This window comes from Melospiza melodia, chromosome 27 (genome assembly GCF_035770615.1).
Source record: "Melospiza melodia melodia isolate bMelMel2 chromosome 27, bMelMel2.pri, whole genome shotgun sequence".
NCBI lineage: Eukaryota > Metazoa > Chordata > Aves > Passeriformes > Passerellidae > Melospiza > Melospiza melodia.
In genome coordinates this window covers 8,560,149-8,579,009 of record NC_086220.1, presented here as the reverse complement: position 1 = coordinate 8,579,009, position 18,861 = coordinate 8,560,149, and the positions used below count along the sequence as shown (strand labels likewise).

Genomic DNA, 18,861 nt, shown 5'->3' with positions numbered 1-18,861 from the left:
CCTTCCCTTCCCTTCCCTTCCCTTCCCTTCCCTTCCCTTCCCTTCCCTTCCCCTTCCCCTTCCCCTTCCCTCCCGCTGCTCCCAAAAATCTCGGAAAATTCGGGAAAAACCCTTCAGGAATCAGGAAAAGGGACATTTACAAATATTTACAAATATTTACAAATATCCCCAGGAGAGCCAAAGGCTGAGGCTTTGCTTCCCTTCCCGCTGAGCCTGGCAAGGGGCACCTGTGCCAGGGTAAGGGGACATCTATGATGGGGTAAGGGGGACACCTGAGCCAGGTAAAGGGGAAAACTGTGGCACCAGGTGGCACCTGTGCCAGGGAAAGGAGGAAAACTGTGCTGGGACAACTGTGCCAGGAAAAAGGAGTTAATTGTACCAGGGACACCTGCGCCAGGTAAAGGGGAAAACTGTGGCACCAGGAGGCACCTGTGCCAGGTAAAGGGTGGCACCTGAGCCAGGTAAAGGAGGAAAACTGGGCTGGGACAACTGTGCCAGGAAAATGGGGTTAATTGTACCAGGGACACCTGTGCCAGGTAAAAGGGGCACCTCTGCCCAGGCTGGGGGACACCTGAGCTGGGACAAGGGGGACAGGGATTCAAGGTGTGACAATTCCAGGGATTCAAGGTGTGACAGTTCCAGGGATTTGAGGTGTAACAATCCCAGGGGTTCAAGGTGTGACAATCCCAGGGGTTCAAGGTGTAACAATCCCAGGGATTGAAGCTGTAACAATCCCAGGGGTTCAAGGTGTGACAATCTCAGGGATTGAAGGTGTGACAATCTCAGGGATTCAAGGTGTAACAACTCCAAGGATTGGAGGTGTAACAATTCCAGGGATTCAGGGTGTAACAATTCCAGGGATTCAGGGTGTAACAACCCCAGGGATTCAAGGTGTAACAATCCCAGGATTGGAGGTGTAACAATCCCAGGGATTCAAGGTGTGACAGTTCCAGGGATTTGAGGTGTAACAATCCCAGGGATTCAGGGTGTAACAATCCCAGGGATTCAGGGTGTGACAATCCCAGGGATTCAAGGTGTAACAACTCCAAGGATTGGAGGTGTAACAATCTCAGGGACTGAAGGTGTAACAATCCCAGGGGTTCAAGGTGTGACAATCCCAGAGATTCAAGGTGTAACAATCCAAGGGATTCAAGGTGTAACAATCCAAGGGATTCAAGGTGTAACAATCCCAGGGATTCAGGCCCAGCAGCTCATGGACAGCACACAAGGATTTGACAAAAGCAAATTTATTTCCTTTCTTGAAGCTTATATTACATGCATGGACCAAAGCCAGGACAACAGGTAACAGCAGGGTTGGGGTTTTGTCCAGATTCCATCAGTTCTTCTGGAATCCAGAGGCCAAATTCAAGGATTTTTTTTGCTCTTAAAAAATACAATCATAATACAAGGAATGTTGTTTTTTTTTTTTTTTTAATTTTGTTTCATTTCAATTCCTCCTCCTCCTCCTCCTATTCCCTGCATACAGCAAATGCTCCAAAAAAAGGAGGCAGGAGAGAAAAATCTAAACCACACACACTCCCCCCACTAAAAATTCCCTAAAACCCACTGAGATGGGAGGACCAAACCTAGAGAAAAAAAATACAAAGAGAACAGCAGGAATAGAGCTCTGACAGGAGCAGTACCCTCAGGATTTTCCTAGAAATAAAAACATTTCCCACGTTTGTTCAATGAGATGCTCCAAATCCCTTCGGATAGCTTCTCCCAGGGTTTGGAAAAGCAGCTGGATACACAAAGATTGGTTTGGAAAATAAAAATATTGCATTCTTGGCAGAGTCTGCTGGATATCCTGGATATTCTGGATAATCCCAAGGCCAGCAGAGAGAGGTGGAGATGGCAGAGCCTGCCACAGGCTCAGTCCCAGGGGTGTTGCTGGGTGTGGCAGAGGTTCAGGGCTGGATTTGGGGACTGTCCCCAGGTCCCTGCTCAGTCCCCTGTCACCTGTGTGGCCTGGGTGTCCGAGCTCTGGTTGGTGGACTGGATGAACATGGGCTGGGTGATGTCCTGGCCCGCTGGCATTGTCACCTGCTGGATCTGGTACAGCTGCTGCAGGCACACAGGGGGACACAGGAACCTCTGTCAGTGCTCAGCACACCCAGAACCCCCCCAGATTTGGTCCCCAAAACCCCAAACCCACCATGAGCTGCCACCAAATCTGCTGCTAATTCCCAGCAAAGTCCTCCTGGGAATTCCTGATGCCCAGGCTCACATCAGGGCCCCTCTGGATTTCCCAGAGCAGCTGTGGCTGTCCCAGGATACCTGAGAAGAGTCCAAGGCCAGGCTGGACAGGGCTTGGGGCACCCTGGGACAGTGGAAGGTGTCCCCCACATGGTTGGAGCTTTAAGGTGCTTCCAACCCAAACCATTCCAGGATTTAAGATACTTATACAACATCCAGATGTTAAAACTTTTATTCCTGAATTAGGAATTTAGGATTTCACCCAGAGTGCCAGGGATTGGATTAATTCAGAGCACAGGCAGCAGAACTTTAAAAATCCACCTGGATTGTGGATTTGTGCCACCTGGCACAAGATTCCCTTACCCTGCTGCTGGCCAGCAGTGTTTCATGAGGAAGAAAATGAGGACTTAGGACCCTGAGCCCCTTGTGACCCCCAGTTCTTACCTGTCCATCCGTGAACTGGCTGAACTGCTGCTGCCCCTGCTGCACCTCCGTCTGCGTTATCTACAGAGATAAGAGCAGCTGATCACTGCCAGCCCTTCCCAGAGGCTCACAACCCCACCACCACCATCCTGCTGCTGCCTGGGGAGAGGTTTTTAACCTCAGCCAACTTTTCCAGCACCCCAACCACGAGAGGAACGGCAGCCACGACACCTCCAGACCAAACACCACCTTCCAGACCAACACCAGGTCCTTCCAGACCAACACCAGGTCCTTCCAGACCCCAAACCAGGTCCTTTTAGACCCCAAAACCATGTCCTCTCTGCTCCCCCCAAGGAGAAGGTGGCCTCCAGATTTTTATTAATTTTTTTTCCTCTAGCAGGTGTGGTATTTTCCAGCTGGGAAGGATCCCTCAGCCTCAACGCCGCTCCCGACGTTTCTGCCTTTCCTGCACGGCTCCTCCCTCACCCAGGCAAGAAGGAGAAGGAAAGAAAAGGTTGATAAGCCCAAAATGTTACCTGCAAGCAGCTCAAAAGCAGCAGGAGCTTCACCCAGAGCCACACACACACACACACACATAAACGAGCTCAGCATGCACCTCTCACGGACACCTAAAGGAGGTTTCCGCTACGCTCCTTCATTTTTAATTAAAAAAAAAAAAATAAAAACTCTGACAAAAACAAGAAAAGAAAGTAGGAATCCTAACCCAAGAGGTGTTTCAGGAGCTGGGGAAGAAGCCTTGGAGGCAGCTCTGTGGAGTGCATACCTGCTGTGCATTGGTTGCAAGCGTCTGGATCTGCCCCTGGACTACCTGGGTGCCTGACACGGGTTGGGCTAAGCGGATATACTGCAGCTGGCCAGCATTCAACTGCACCTGGAGACAGGTGGAGGGGGCAGGGAAAGAAAATGAAACAGGTCACTCTGCACCCTCAACACACAGCAAAAATTCCCTGCTCGATTCCACCACGGGAGCTGGAGTTATTGGGGAGCTTTGCCCTGGAGCTCGACGGAATTCTGAATCAAAGGTAAAACCCCAGGGGCACAGAGCTCCTGGGTATCCCTGAGGCACCACATTCCTCCTTTTTTTTCCAGCCTGGGAAGGGTCAGTTAGTAGCTAAAGCATATTAATGGCTCAGTTTCTCAAGGATTTGGAAGCAATTTTGGTTACAAGGATTAAGTTTTACTCCTTTGAGGCAGCGTTTCACATCAACTGTTAGGAGCTGAAAACACCAAATCATATCCTGAACCTCTATCAAATCCTGCACTCCTCATCAAATCCTGCACTCCTATCTTATTTTGCACCCCAATCAATCATATCCTCCCAAAAATTAAGGAATAAACAGGAATTTTCCCCACAGAGATTGCAAAAACCAAAAATATTTTTGGAGGCTTTGAAGGCCTAACATATCCTGCACCCCTATCAGATCCTGCACCCCTTATCAAATCCTGCACCCCTTATCAAATCCTGCACTCCTATCTTATTTTTCACCCCAATCAATCATATCCTCCCAAAAATTAAGGAATAAACAGGAATTTTCCCCACAGAGATTGCAAAAACCAAAAATATTTTTGGAGCCTTTGAAGGCCTATCAGATCCTGCACCCCTATCAAATCCTGCATCCCTATCAGATCCTGCACCCCTATCAAATCTTACATCCCTATCAAATCCTGCACTTCTATCTTATTTTGCACCCCAATCAATCATATCCTCCCAAAAATTAAAGAATAAACAGGAATTTTCCCCACAGAGACTGCAAAAACCAAAAATATTTTTGGAGGCTTTGAAGGCCTAACATATCCTGCATCCCTATCAAATCCTGCACTCCTTATCAAATCCTGCACCCCTATCAAATCCTGCACTCCTATCTTATTTTGCACCCCAATCAATCATATTCTACCAAAAATTAAGGAATAAACAGGAATTTTCCCCACAGAGATTGCAAAAACCAAAAATATTTTTGGAGGCTTTGAAGGCCTAACATATCCTGCCATCAAATCTGTATCAAATCTTGAACCCCTATCAAATCCTGCACTCCTATCTTATTTTGCACCCCAACCAATCATATCCTGCCAAAAATTAAAGAATAAACAGGAATTTTCCCCATAAATAAAGCCAGCAGAGATGGCAAACCCCAAAGATATTTTTGGAGGCTTTGAAGGCCTAACATATCCTGCACCCCTATCAAATCCTGCACCCCTATCAAATCCTGCACCCCTATCAATCATATCCTGCCAAAAATTAAAAAATAAACAGGAATTTTCCCCACAAACAAAGCCAGCAGAGATTTCAAACCCCAAAGATATTTTTGGAGCCTTTGCAGGCAGCTCTCTGCTCACACCTGTCAAGTCCCACCTGGCACAAGTTTCAGCTTTTTGGTGTCTGTGATTTGTGTGAGAGATTCAACCCCAAATTTATTCCTTAAATCACCTAAATTTGGATGCTTGGGAATGTGGGACATGAAGAAAATAGAGTTAATACACACCTGAGAGCAATAAAAATGTCACAGATACCACTGCTGGATTTTCCTTCTGTTATTTAACTTTACAACATTGAAATTCAGCTTTAAGGGTTATTTCATACCAAAAAAAAGGTGGTTTTTTTTCTTTTTAAGAGAAAGAACACACAGAACACTCTAAAAAACTGCTGACTGATAAAAGAAGTGCCTGGCACACGGTGCTGGCACCAACTCTCTCATTTGTGTCTGAAAGCTCCAAAACTATTTCAAGAGCAAATAAAACTCCCCCTGAGCAATAAAATTCAATAAAAATTTTGTTTCTGCCTTGAGAACTGCAGGGAGATCAAGTTTTCCATGCTGGGGGAATTAGGTTTTAATTACATCATTAAATGATGGAAGAGATTTGGGAAAAGTTCTTTCAGCAAGGAGAGGAAACTCTAAAAGAACCTGCCTAAAATGAGGCCTGGGTAAGACAAAGATCAAATTTAACATAAAATTCATATGGCCAAACAATTATCACTTCATTGATGGATTCACTTCCAGTTTTTCCCTGTTAAAAATTCACTTTTCCACTTTATTTCTGGAATAAAGAGCAGCAGGGAGTGTGCACAGCAGCAGGAACATGTGGAAAATCAGGAGTAAGATGCTCTCAACATTCCAGAGGTAATTCCAGTTTCAGGAGAGTTTCCAACTCTGTTTGGGTGATCCAAGATTCATTCTGAGCCCTCAGAGTGCACAGAGCTGACAGAAGATGGCTCTGATTGTGCCAAAAGAGAAAGGAAATAAAAGGAAAAAAATAAAGGGAAAAAAATAAAAGCAAAGCAGGAAGAGCAGAACAGATCAAGGACTGGAATTCTGTGGAGCCAAATCCAAGTTTTTCTCCAAGTTTTATTTTATTTCACTTGCTGGAAGTTCCTTCAGCACCAACTGTGGCTCTTCAATAGAAAAATCCTCTTGGTTGCAGGCAAATAGGATTTCTGCTGGATGGGTGGCTGGAAATTTGGATTATTCCATCCCAAATTCAGTCTTGGAGCTGTCAGAGATGCAGGTATTCCCGAAAAGATTCCAAACTCCAACCCCTGGCAGCTCCTGGGGAGCAGCCACAGCTCCCTGTTCTCCCACAATGCCAGGAAAGAGGGAGAAAAAAGCAAATTCTTGGTCAAAACCAGACCCCAAAACGCCTCCAGTCTGTCCAAAACCACAGCATCACTTCCCAAAGGATCCCCCTGGATTTTCTTCAGGAGGTTTTGGCTCCTTTGTAAGGAATTCTTGCTCCCAAGAGATGTCCAAGCCCCTTTCTGGAGTTCCTGGAGATAAATCTGAGCTGTTCTTTTCTTGCTGAGGATCTGCTGGAGATTTTCCATAATTCTTTGAGGAACAAATCTCTCAGAGAGATTTTCATAAGGAAAAGAAGAGAAAAAAGAAAAGAAAGAAAAGGACAAGAAAATGAAGAGAAGAAAAAGAGTTCCTTGTAGTAAAAAAGACAATTTGGGAATTTCTTCCTTTCTGATCAACACCTCAAGGCAGCAGGAATCAGCTGAAGAGTCAAGAGATGAAAAGAGCTGGAAAAATCTGGCACTGCCCCAATCCAAACCCTTTCCAAGATGCTCTGACCACAGAGGGAAGCTCAGCAAGGCTGGAAAGGCAAAACCTCTGTGAAAGCTCCAATTTCACAGCAAAACTGAAATCCAAGTGCAAAGCCTGGCCTTGGGTGACCTTTGGAACACAGATCTGGCTGATTTTTATTTATTTTTTCCTCTAACAGGTGTGGTATTTTCCAGCTGGGAACCAAAAGACACAGCTTTGTTGTAATTCTAAGTTAATGTGTTTTTTTTTTACTTCTGTGTTTACTTAAGACACATTTCAGAAAGTTTGGGTTACATTGGGCACCCAAAATCTCATTTTTAAGGCTGATGTGAAAGTGAGGAACCAGAAAAAAAATCTCCTGGTTCTGCAAAGCCATTTCTCCAACCAGCTCCAAATATTTTGGAGAAATATTTCTTTTAACATCAAAGTTTATTAATAACTCCCAGATGGCAACTTTCCCACTCAGCCTGCCAGGTCACGATTTCAGATTGCAGAGGCACAACCAAGTAAAGGCAAAAGAAATGAATTCTCATTTATTCAAAGCAGGCTGTGGTGAAGAACTGAGGTTTTAGCCAGGAAATATTTGATTTATTGCTTCCTAATCCCAACTATTTCACTCAGGGGAAGGTGTTTGGGGTGGGCAATGAGTCTGGATTAAATGAGTGAAGATTTATTTCCCCCTTGGTTGGTTTTTCTAAGTGCAGGAACCACACCACTCAATCCAAACTTCCTCTGCCAGTTAACAAAGCAAACAGAAACAAGCCTCATGCTCACAAATTTGCTCAGGGAGACTTCTCCACCTTTATTCCTGGCCAAATCTTACCGGGATTTGTTGGATTTCTCCCGTGTTGGTGATGATTTGCTGCATCACTTGCATGGTTTGTCCTGTGCCGCTCTGAGCCTGCTGGCTCTGGCCCTGGGGCTGGGCCTGCACGATCTGCACCTGCTGCCCCTCTCCCACCTGCATGGTCACAGGGGTGGTCTGCACAAAAAATGAACAAAGGTGAGCATCAGGAGGTGGGAAATCTGTGATATGTCAGGATTGGGGCAGGCTGAGCCTGTCCTACACCCACTGATTGCTGCTGGGTTGGGGCAGGTCTGTCCTACACCCATAAAGTGTGGGGATTAAAACACCACAGATGGAGCTCAGAGCCTGGGTGAAGCACTTTCCTAGAAGACCTGACCCAGGAACAGACCAGGAATCCCATTTGGCCCTGAAAAGCTGAGGCTGTCCCACAGAAATGTCCAAGGTAAGGCAGGATTGGAACAACTTGGGATGGCCCTAGAAGAAACACCCTGGAAGGTCCTTGATCATGGAACAGGTGAGATTTCAGTTCCTTCCCTCCCAACCCATGGATTTAACCCATGATTTCCCTACTGTCACTGATGTTCCTGAGCAATCCTGAGGACTCCCCTGGCTCAGCTGGGCCTGCTCATTGCTGGGGTTGGGGCAGGCCTGTCCTACACCCACTGATGCTGCTGGGTTGGGGAAGGTCTGTCCTACACCCATAAATTGTGGGGATTAAAATACCACAGATGGAGCTCAGAGTTTGGTGAGGCATTTTCCTAGAAGATCTGACCCAGGAACAGGACCAGGAATTCCATTTGGCCCAGGAGAGCTGAGGTTGTCCCACAGAAATGTCCAAGGTAAGGCAGGACGAGGACTGCAACAATTTGGGACAATCCCTGGAACACCTTGGAAGGTCCCTGATCATGGAACAGGGTGAGATTTCAGTTCCTTCCCTCTTGGAAGAATTAAACCCATGATTTCCATGCTGTCACTGATGTTCCTGAGCAATCCATCCCTGAGGATTTCCCTCAGGCCTGGCTCGCTTGGCCCTACTGGGGCTGGGGTTAGGGCAGGCCTGTCCTAGACCCAGATTAAACCACCACAGATGGAGCTCAGAGCCTGGGTGAGGCACTTTCCTAGAAGATCTGACCCAGGAACAGGACCAGGAATTCCATTTGGCCCAGGAGAGCTGAGGTTGTCCCACAGAAATGGTCAAGGTAAGGCAGGACAAGGATTGAACAACTTGGGTCCCTGATCACAGACCAGGGTGAGATTTCAGTTCCTTCCCTCCCAACCCATGGATTAAACCCATGATTTCCATGCTGACACTGATGTTCCTGAGCAATCCATCCCTGAGGACTCTGTCCTGGAGGATCTGACCCAGGAACAGGACCAGGAACCACATTTGGCTTAGGAGAGCTGAGGTTGTCCCACAGGAACGTCCAAGGTAAGGCAGGGCAAGGATTGGACCAGGGTGAGATTTCAGTTCTTTCCCTCCCAACCCAACCCAACCCAACCCAACCCAACCCAACCCAACCCAACCCAATCCAACCCAAGGATTAAACCCATGATTTCCTCACTGTCACTCATGTTCCTGAGCAATCCATCCCTGATGATTCCCTCAGGCCTGGCTCACCTGGCCCTGCTGGGGCTGGGCAATGATGATCTGGCCCGGTTGGATGGTGGTGGTGGCCGTGGTGGTCTGCTGGCCCTGCTGCTGGCCCTGCACCTGCACTGCTGCTGGCTGCTGGGCCAGGGTGAAGTAATACTGCACGGGCTCGGCCGGGGTGACGGCCTGGCGCACCTCCTCCTGCAGGGAAACAGGGCATGGGAACATGGCCAAACATCCCCCCCAGACACATCCCCTGGCAAAGGAGCAGCTTCAACATCTCCCTCAGAACACTTCACACAAGCCAGGGTAAGCTGGTAAAAGTTTGGTTGTTGAGCTCTGTGGAAATCAGGTGCCCTGGTACACCTCCTCCTGCAGGGAAACAGGGCATGGGAACATGGCACCCACGGCCAAACATCCCCCCCAAACACATCCCCTGGCAAAGGAGCTTCAACATCTCCCTCAGAACGCTTCGAACAAGTCAGGGTGAGCTGGTAAAAGCTCCATTGTTGAGCTCTGTGGAAATCAGGTGCCTGCTGCACCTGCAGGGAAACACCAGGAATGGGGATAGGAACATGGATCCCACCTGCCCCACAGCCAAACATTGCACCAGACACATCCCCTGGCAAAGGAGCTTCAACATCTCCCTCAGAACACTTCAAACAAGTCAGGGTGAGCTGGTAAAAGCTCCATTGTTGAGCTCTGTGGAAATCAGGCGCTTGGTGCACCTCCTCCTGGGCAGGGGAACGTGGCACCCACCTGCACTATGGCCAAACATCTCCCCAGACACATCCCCTGGCAAAGAAGCTTCAACACCTCCCTCATTCGGGGTTTTGAACCCTTGTTCCACGAGATAAAAGTGAATAGAAGCCCCCCAATAGTAAAGTCCCTCAGAACACTTCAACAGTCAGGGTGAGCTGGTAAAAGCTCCATTATTCAGCTCTGTGGAAATCAGGAGTGTTCCCAATAAAGTGTGGATAATGAGCCTTAAAACCCTCAGCACCTCGAGGAAATGAATCAAACTGCCAGAGCTGAAAGCCATGGAACTTCCTCATGGGTGAATTCCATGCAAACACCCCAGGAAAACTGACAGAGCCACCCAACCCCTCATCCTGAGCTCATTCCCCACCTTTCACCGAGCTCTGTCATCAATTAAATCATGATTTGATGCTCACTGTTGTGCCTGCAGTTATTTATTTAAACCCAGCTTTTCCAGGCTGACAAACATTCCCTGCTGTGGGAAGAACCAGAGGATCTGCTCTGCCTCCCTTCCTCTGCTTTCTTTCACCTCAGCAGAGACAAACCCCTCATGATCAACAATATTCCATGATATTCAGAGATTTTGGGATGCAAATACTCCAGGATCAGAATTGCTGAGCTCCTCAGAGCAGTTGGGTGAGGGCAGATGCAGCTCCCAGACGTTCACTCCATGGCAGAAGGCGTAAACAATCCTCTCCCAGCCACCTCGAGTTCACAGCTGAGAGTGTAGGATGTTTACACGTGCTACAACATGGGACATTCCCACTCCAGCAGCCTGCTGGAATCCCTGAATTTCTCATGGATTCCCCTCCAGTTGATCCAGCTGGGCAGGAAAAGGAAAATTCACATTAAACTGGGTGAGCAGCAGGCTGGACTGAGGAGTTTGTTGGCTTAGAAGTTGCTTTTTGGAGAGCAGAACAACTCTGGAGGTTTCCCAGAGTAGGAATCCCGAAAATTCAACTGATCCCAGCTGGTTGTAAAAAAAGACCAACTTTGAGCCTGGCTCTGAGGGCAAACATTATCACAAGCACCACTAAACACAACATTTCCAACTCCTGCAGCTCCCTGTTATTCCCATTCCTCTGAAGAAAGGAGTAACAATATTCAATATTCAATGTACTCAAATATATGAGAGTGTAGGATGTTTACACGTGCTACAACATGGGACATTCCCACTCCAGCAGCCTGCTGGAATCCCTGAATTTCTCAGGCTTCCCCTCCAGTAGAACCAGCTGGGCAGGAAAGGAAAATTCACATTAAACTGGGTGAGCAGCAGGCTGGACTGAGGAGTTTGTTGGCTTAGAAGTTGTTTTTTGGAGAGCAGAACAACTCTGGAGGTTTCCCAGAGTAAGAATCCCGAAAATTCAACAGATCCCAGCTGGTTGTAAAAAAAGACCAACTTTGAGCCTGGCTCTGAGGGCAAACATCATCACAAGCACCACCAAACACAACATTTCCTACTCCTGCAGCTCCTGTTATTCCCATTCCTCTGAAGGAAGGAATAATAATAATAATATTCAATATATTCAAATATATTTTCACCAGGCAGGTGTGCAATGAAGCAGAGCTAGGGCAGCTCTCAGCCCAGTCCTTGGGTTATTTCTGGAGAGCTCCAATCCCCAATTCCAGCTGAATCCTGGAATAATGAAGGCCACTGAGACTCCCCTGAGCATTTATTGCAGGATGCTCAATCCTGTTTGCAGGAATGGCTTTAAATCGAAATTTGCTTCCACTCCTCCTATGCCAGCATTTGACATCTTTTATTTCCAAGCTGGAGCTCTCAGAGCAACACAACATCAGGATTTTATTTCCAGCTCCTCCAAAAAGCAACACTGCTTTGTCAGAGAAGAGATAAATACAGATTGTAACAGCAGGAAAAATTTAAAGAAAATTAAAATAAATCCAGCTTTTCCACAGGATTTTCTTTGTAAATTCTTAATCTGCATTTTTACATTCTCCATTTAACTTTTGCTGCTGGACAAAGCATTCCTGGTGATCACAGGTGGCTGAGGAACATCTCCCCAAACCTCATTTCTCATTTCCACCCAAAATTCCATGGATCAGAAATTATCCCAGATGCTGGAAAACACTCCTCAAGTGCTCCAGGAAAATTCCTTGGATTCCTGAGCTTGGATGTTGTGTAATCACAAGGTCCTGATGGGAATCAAGCAAGGAGAAAACACAGGGAATGCTTTCCCTGCTAAAAATACAAAAGTGCAGGAATGAGGCACCTCAAGGATAATAATAATAAAAAAAAATAAAGTGGATTTCCAGTGCCAGAATGGAAATTTCAATGGTTCCAACTGTAAAAGAAGTTTTTTGCCTTTTAATTAACACCAAACTAAACTAATGAGTTTGGGAGGAATCATGAGGATTTCTGTCGGTATTTCTATTTTATTTTGAGTTCCCAGCACACCTGGCATGTTGATTTTAACCCCAGGAGCAGCAGGATGGACTCTCCCAGATTTTGGGACATGGAAAAGTGTTTTCATTATTTTCAATGAAATTTCCAACGCCAGAATAGAAATTTCAATGATTCCAACTGTAAAAGAAGTTTTTGTCTTTTAATTAACACCAAACTAATGAGTTTGGGAGGAATCGTGAGGATTTCTGTAGGTATTTCTATTTTATGTTGAGTTCTCAGCACACCTGGCATGCTGATTTTAACCCCAGGAGCAGCAGGATGGATTCTCCCAGATTTTGGGACATGTTTTCCTAATTTTCTAGACCTTCTGGAAATCAGGATGGGAATTTAAAGCCAGCTCAGGGCAACATCCCAAAGGAAGAGGTTTGGATTTTATTCCCCCCCTTCATTGTCACTCAGGAGCAGCACCAGCCTCCAAAATCCAGCTCCAAATGGGAATGCTGCTCTGCACACTCAGAGCAGACAGAATTTTCCATGCTAGCCAGGATTTAGAGTGGAAAAGGGGAAAAAATTCAATTTTAGAAACAAACTTCCAAGCCAAGCTGTTCCATAAGGTCCCAACTCCCTCAGATTTTTGGGACAACTTAAATTTTTCCACACTGCAAACCTTCAGAAGTAGCAGAAAGGAGTTGTTTAAACAATAATAAACAATAATTTTTTTTTTTTAATTATTGAAGGAGCAGAATTCCCCAAACCTTGAGGGGATCCCAGAGGTTTTATCCAGCAGGAAGGGGGTGAGGAATCCCTGCAGCCCAGCTGAGAGCAGCAGCCTGCTGCTGTAAACATCCGACTGAAAGCTCCTTCCAGAACCTTCCAGCTTCCAGTCAAGGATGTTTACAGAGGCACTGACTGCCCCAAAAGATGCAGGAAAGGGATTTTTCAACCCAAAATGTACAAAAAATAATTTTTTTTTCCCAATAAAATTCTTCCCACTGGCTCCATTTGGGATCAGAACTGTGCAGGAGTGGGTTTGGGTCGTTGGTCAGGCTGGTGTGGTCTCCACTAAATCTTTATTTCCATAAAAACCCAGTGGGTTTTAGTTTTATTTATCAATTTTTATTGAAGAATTTTATTTTTATTTAAGAACTTAAGAACCTGAAATTTAAGAATTTAAGAACCTGAAATTTAAAAATTTGAAAACTCGAAACAAAAGAATTTAAACATTTGAAATTAAAGAACCTCCTTTAAATTAAAGAATTTAAAAGCATGACATTAAAGAATTTAAGAACTTGAAAGAATCTAAGAATCTGAAACTAAAGAATTTAAGAACTTGAAGTCAAAGAATTTAAAAACATAACATTAAAGAATTTAAGAACATGAACTTAAATAATTTAAAACCATGACATTTAAGAATTTAAGAACCTGAAATTTAAAAATTTAAGAACTTGAAACGAAAGAATTTAAAAACTTGAAATGAAAGAATTTAAGAACCTGAAATTAAAGTATTTAAAACCATGATATTAAAGAATTTAAAACCATGAAATTAAAGAATTTAAGAACTTGAAATTTAAGAATTTTAAATCATGAAATAAAGAATTTAAAACTATGAAATTAAAGAATTTAAAGACATTAAATTAAAGAATTTAAGAACCTGAAAACCACAGGAAATAAAACAGAGAAGAACAAACCTCATGTTTAAATCTGTGTTGTTTGATCACCTCTGTTTTCATCAGAGGGTGAAACCAGGCTGAGAAAAGGATAAAAATTGCAGAATTTTTGTTTCTCACCTGCCTTTTTGGAGGCTTCAGCTCATCCCTGGGGACAATATCGATCAGGAAATCAAACTGATCAAATTTGGTGATTGCCATGGCAATGTCATTCCTCTGCAACAACAAAAGGAAAAACTTTCCTCAGCTCCAGGAGGAATTCAGGGTTTGGCAGTGGATAAATGGAATTAGAGGTGTTTAAAGCTGAGGGGAAAAAGGGGGGAATGTCTCCTGCAGGTCCCAGCGGGTGGAAATTCAGTTTTGTGCTGAGCAAAGCCACTAAAATGTGCAATAAAAAAGGTTTTTAGCAAGTTTAGCCCAGTTTAATGGATCCCAGTCATGGGTGCCTGCCTCTAAATCAGCAATTCCTGCCCAGGGACAGAAGAGCTGATGTGGGCCTGAATATCCAAATTTTTCCCTGACCTGAGGGCCTGAATTAATGGTTGTTACATTTTCCAGTAATTCTGCTTAATATGTAAGACTAAAAGTGAAAACCTCCACTTTTTTTTTCCATAAAATGACCTTAATAATTACATTATACTCTTTATTTAAGAGTTACATTTTATTATTCAACCACTAAAAAATTGAGTATTATTGAGGAAATGGATTCTCCACAAGACCCAATGGATATTATTGAGGAGTCTCTCCAAGACCCAATAATTTATATTTTGTTTTATTTTTATTTTCACCTCCACATTTCCATCACCACAAAGTGAACCTCTACAAATTTAGCTCACAATGAACAACAAAAATCAACCAGAAATTCAACAGCTGCAGCTGCTCCAGCAGGTCACAATCAGCTGAGACATGGAGATTTGTGTTTGGGTGGGTTTATTTTAATTAAATTAACAAAAAACCTCTTTCAACTGGGCAGTTCTGTGTACAAAACATGGAAACAAGGAGTGGGGAAGGGATTTGGGAGCTCCTTTACCTGCAGAGTCTGCAGCTGTTCCAGCAGGTTCACCATCAGCTGAGAGATGGAGATTTGCGTTTGGGCGAGTTTATTTTAATTAAATTAACAAAAAATCTCTTTCAACTGGGCAGTTCTGTGTACAAAACATGGAAACAAGGAGCGGGGAAGGGATTTGGGAGCTCCTTTACCTGCAGGGTCCTGCGTTTGTTGTCCTCTGTGTGGATCCAGGCTCGCAGGGTGAGCTCGGTGATGAAAATCTGAGCAGCTTTTGCAAACAGCACAGGGGCTTCTGCACTGATCATCTGCCACAAAATCACATTATTGTCAATTTTACCACTCAATTCTAATGGTAAAAAGAGGAATTGCATTGCCTGAGTGGAAACTGGGTGGTTAAATGGGAATTTGGGGGAATTTTTACCTCAGGATTTCCTCGGGTGTGACTGAGTTAAGATTATGGAAGCAGAGTTTTGGGTATCTAAAATATTCTCTAAAAGACATGTTTGTATTTTTTTTCACCAAATTTCCTTTTCTTAAAAAATATCTGGCTCCAGTTTATTCTCTGGGTATCTAAAATATTCTCTAAAGAGAAATGTTTGTATTTTTTCCATCAAATTTCCTCTTCCTTAAAAAATATCTGGCTCCAATTTAACTTAAATGAAGGGGGAGTTTTTACCTCAGGATTTCCTCAGGTGTGACTGAGTTAAGATTATGGAGGAAGAGTTTTCAGTATCTAAAATATTCTCTAAAGAGAACTGTTTGTATTTTTTTCACCAAATTTCCTTTTTAAAAACTATCTGGCTCCAATTTAATTCAAATGAAAGGAGAGATTTACCTCAGGATTTCCTCAGGTGTGACTGAGTTAAGAAGAGTTGGGTATCTAAAATTTTTTCTGGGTATCTAAAATATTCTCTAAAGAGAATTGTTTGTATATTTTTCACCAAATTTCCTTTTTAAAAAATATCTGGCTCCAATTTAATTCAAATGAAGCAGTTTGGTTAGCAGCTGCCTTGGCATTAATGATTATTAATTAATCTTTAAATAGGAATATTCCAGACAGGCCAGAGACTTTCCCTGCTCTTTCACTCTGCCTTAAAATCTTATTTTTCCTTTTATCATCACAAATTTGGCTTTTTTCTCTGGTTCAGACACTGAGTTGGGCCCTCAGAAGTCTGGGAATCTTTCTCAGGGAGTTTGAATAGAGAATTTTCAGGATCTCATTTAAATTGAGGGATGTCCTGACAGGAGGATGGTGTCACACTGAGGAGGGAAAAAAATAAAGAAAAAAAGACAAAAAATTCTCTTTTCCCTCAGGAATTAAGTGACAGTTTTCCAAATAAAAAACCAGGGATGAGTTTTCATCAATTTGTGTGTCCTTGTCATCAAAATCCCAAATACTGGGATCAAACCCAGGTTATCCACCTGAATTGCTGCTTAATTTTCCATAAAAAAAATTTAAAAATGGCACAAATTTAAGTGATGTCAATCTACTGGGCTCAAACCCAGGTTATCCACCTGAATTATTTTTCTTTTTTCCATAAAAATGGAATTAGGTGGCATAAAAATCACTCTAAATCTTTGTGAGAGAGGAGAAAAACAAAGAAGGAACTTGAGAGGAGACAGTTAAGCATTAGGGAAAACAGGAAATAGCCAGAATTATTTTTGTATTTATTATACCCTTAAAGTGGTATTTATCACAAGAAAATAAAACTGCAAAATCAAAATCAAAATCTCAAATATTTCTGCTTTCCCAGCTCAGTTTAATTAGACAAGGCAAAGGGAATTTTGCTAAAAAACACTTTAAAAATAATAATAATGAGAAGAATAATGAAACTCAAGGAACAAAGGGTAAAATATCCAGGAAAAGGATCATAAATCCTTTTTTCAGGATCATAAATTCCAGATAAAAACCCTGAATATACCTTCACATCTTCATCCAGCTTCATGATCTTCTTAATCCGAGCCAAGGGCAGCTCCTGAACCCTGAAATCTTTCTGCAGAGAGATTGGGGAGACTTTTTACTGATATTTAATTAAAAATAAAGGTAAAAAAATGTTAAAACAATCAGTGTTTTGTAGAATTGATGATTCCAGCATTGGGATAATTTCCTTTTATCCCTTTTCCTTTCTTGCCTCGGTCCCCAAAAATCAGGGACCAACACAATTAATTTTAATTTTAAAATTTTAATAATAAACAGAAGACATTTCAGGATTTGATTCCACAGAGTTGGGATCTTTTCCTGTTATCTCTATTCCTTCCCTGCCTCAGTTCCCAAAAATCAGAGACCAACACAGGAATAATTTTAATAATAAACAGAATAAATTTCAGGATTTGATTCCACAGCATTGGGATCTTTTGCTGTTATCCCTTTTCCTTCCTTGCCCTCAATCCTCAAAAATCAGGGACCAACACAGGACCAATTTTAATAATAAACAGAATAAATTTCAATAAATTTCAATAAATTGATGATCCCACAGTGCTGGAATCTTTTCCTGTTTTCCTTCCTGCCCTCAGCTCCACTCCCAGTGACTCCAGAGCAATAAATGGATCCCAGAGTTGAAAATGAAGCTGCCCATCCTTGATAAACTGTATAATAATAATAATAATAATAAAAAAATCCTTTCATGTGGAGATGAAACTCCAGCTCCCAAGAATTCTCTGTGCTGAAAGAGAATTCTGGTTATGAATACAAATTTCTACATCTGTTTCTTTAATCAACTATCTGCACACAGCAAAAAAAAAAAAAAAAAAAAAAAAAAAAAAAAAAAAACAAACAGAAAAAAGATCAGAAAAAATATAAAAATCAGCTTATCCTGGGCCTGGTGGCTTTGGGGTTTGAAGTGCCTGGATTGGACTTGGAATTCTTTTGTTTTCAGCTGCATTTAAAGCATCTTGAAGTGATTTAAAATGTGATTTCTGGATCATAGGAATGCATCAATCTCCCTTCAAAAGTCATTTTTATTATGTGCTCTTGTTCCTACATCTCTTGTGGAGATGGAAAGAAAAAAAGAATTCCCTTAGTCCAGTTGTTAATCTCAACCTAGATGGGATTTTTTAATTAAATATCTTTAATTTAATAACATACCTGATAACACATTTGGAATTTCAGTGATTTCAACACTTCAGGGCAGGATGAGGCTTGGAGCCTAATTTTTCTCCAAATCTAAATATTTTAATTGGGATAGTGGAATTGCCAAGGAAGAACTGGAATGGTTGTATTCCCAAGGAATTTAATTTCACACTTCCTAAGGAAGACTTGGAATGGTTCTGTTTTAATTCCCATTTTCTGTGCTCAGGGGACAGGGATAACCCTAAAAATCTTTTCCAAACTAAACCATTCCATGATTTTATGACTCTGCTACAATTCCATCTCCATTTTTTTTTTTTGCTTTTTGGAGATTCCTGGCTCAGGGATTATTCCTCACTCCCTAAACCCCCTTATCCCACAGAAACACCAAATTTCCAAATTTCCCAGATCCTAGAGTAGGAACAGGTTCAAGCTGAACTCTGAGAGGAATTTTTCTTTGTTTTTCTGGGAATATCCCAGCTCTGGGGATGCTCATGGTTCTATTTTAATTCCCAAGGAACAGGGAAAATCCTGAAGATCTTTTCCAAGCTAAACCACTCCATGATTTTATGACTCCGCTACAATTCCATCTCCATTTTTTCGATTTTTTGCGATTCCTGGCTGAGGGATTATTCCTCACTTCCTAAACCCCCTAAACCCATGGAACACCAAATTTCCCAGATCCCAGAGCAGGAAGCTGAGCTTTAACAGGGATTTTTCCCTTTTTTTTCTGGGAATATCTCAACCCTGGGGATCCTCATGGTTCTATTTTAATTCCCCATTCCCAAGGGACAGGGATAACCCTGATGATCTTTTCCAGGCTAAACCATTCCATGATTTATGACTCTGCTACAATTCCATTTTTATCCCCCCTGCCTGATTATTCCTCATTTCCTAAACCCCCTTAAACCATAA

The 18,861-nt window shown here is 43.1% G+C and overlaps 1 protein-coding gene across 3 annotated transcripts in view; it reads right to left on the bottom strand.

Annotated features, from left to right (window-relative positions):
- Positions 1–1,231: 1,231 nt before the first annotated feature.
- The window catches only part of NFYC (nuclear transcription factor Y subunit gamma), a 29,702-nt gene continuing 12,072 nt past the window's right edge, over positions 1,232–18,861 (bottom strand). For 2 of the 3 annotated variants that reach the window (XM_063177377.1, XM_063177376.1), the window contains exons 3-10: positions 16,802–16,873; positions 15,071–15,184; positions 13,991–14,086; positions 9,107–9,280; positions 7,504–7,662; positions 3,404–3,511; positions 2,641–2,700; positions 1,232–2,064 (exon numbers count right to left, since the gene is read on the bottom strand). In XM_063177377.1, the coding sequence (XP_063033447.1) occupies positions 1,945–2,064; positions 2,641–2,700; positions 3,404–3,511; positions 7,504–7,662; positions 9,107–9,280; positions 13,991–14,086; positions 15,071–15,184; positions 16,802–16,873 (903 nt within the window). In that variant the 3' untranslated portion in view covers positions 1,232–1,944. The remainder of the gene's footprint in view (positions 2,065–2,640; positions 2,701–3,403; positions 3,512–7,503; positions 7,663–9,106; positions 9,281–13,990; positions 14,087–15,070; positions 15,185–16,801; positions 16,874–18,861) is intronic. The other variant, XM_063177378.1, reaches the window with a different exon arrangement.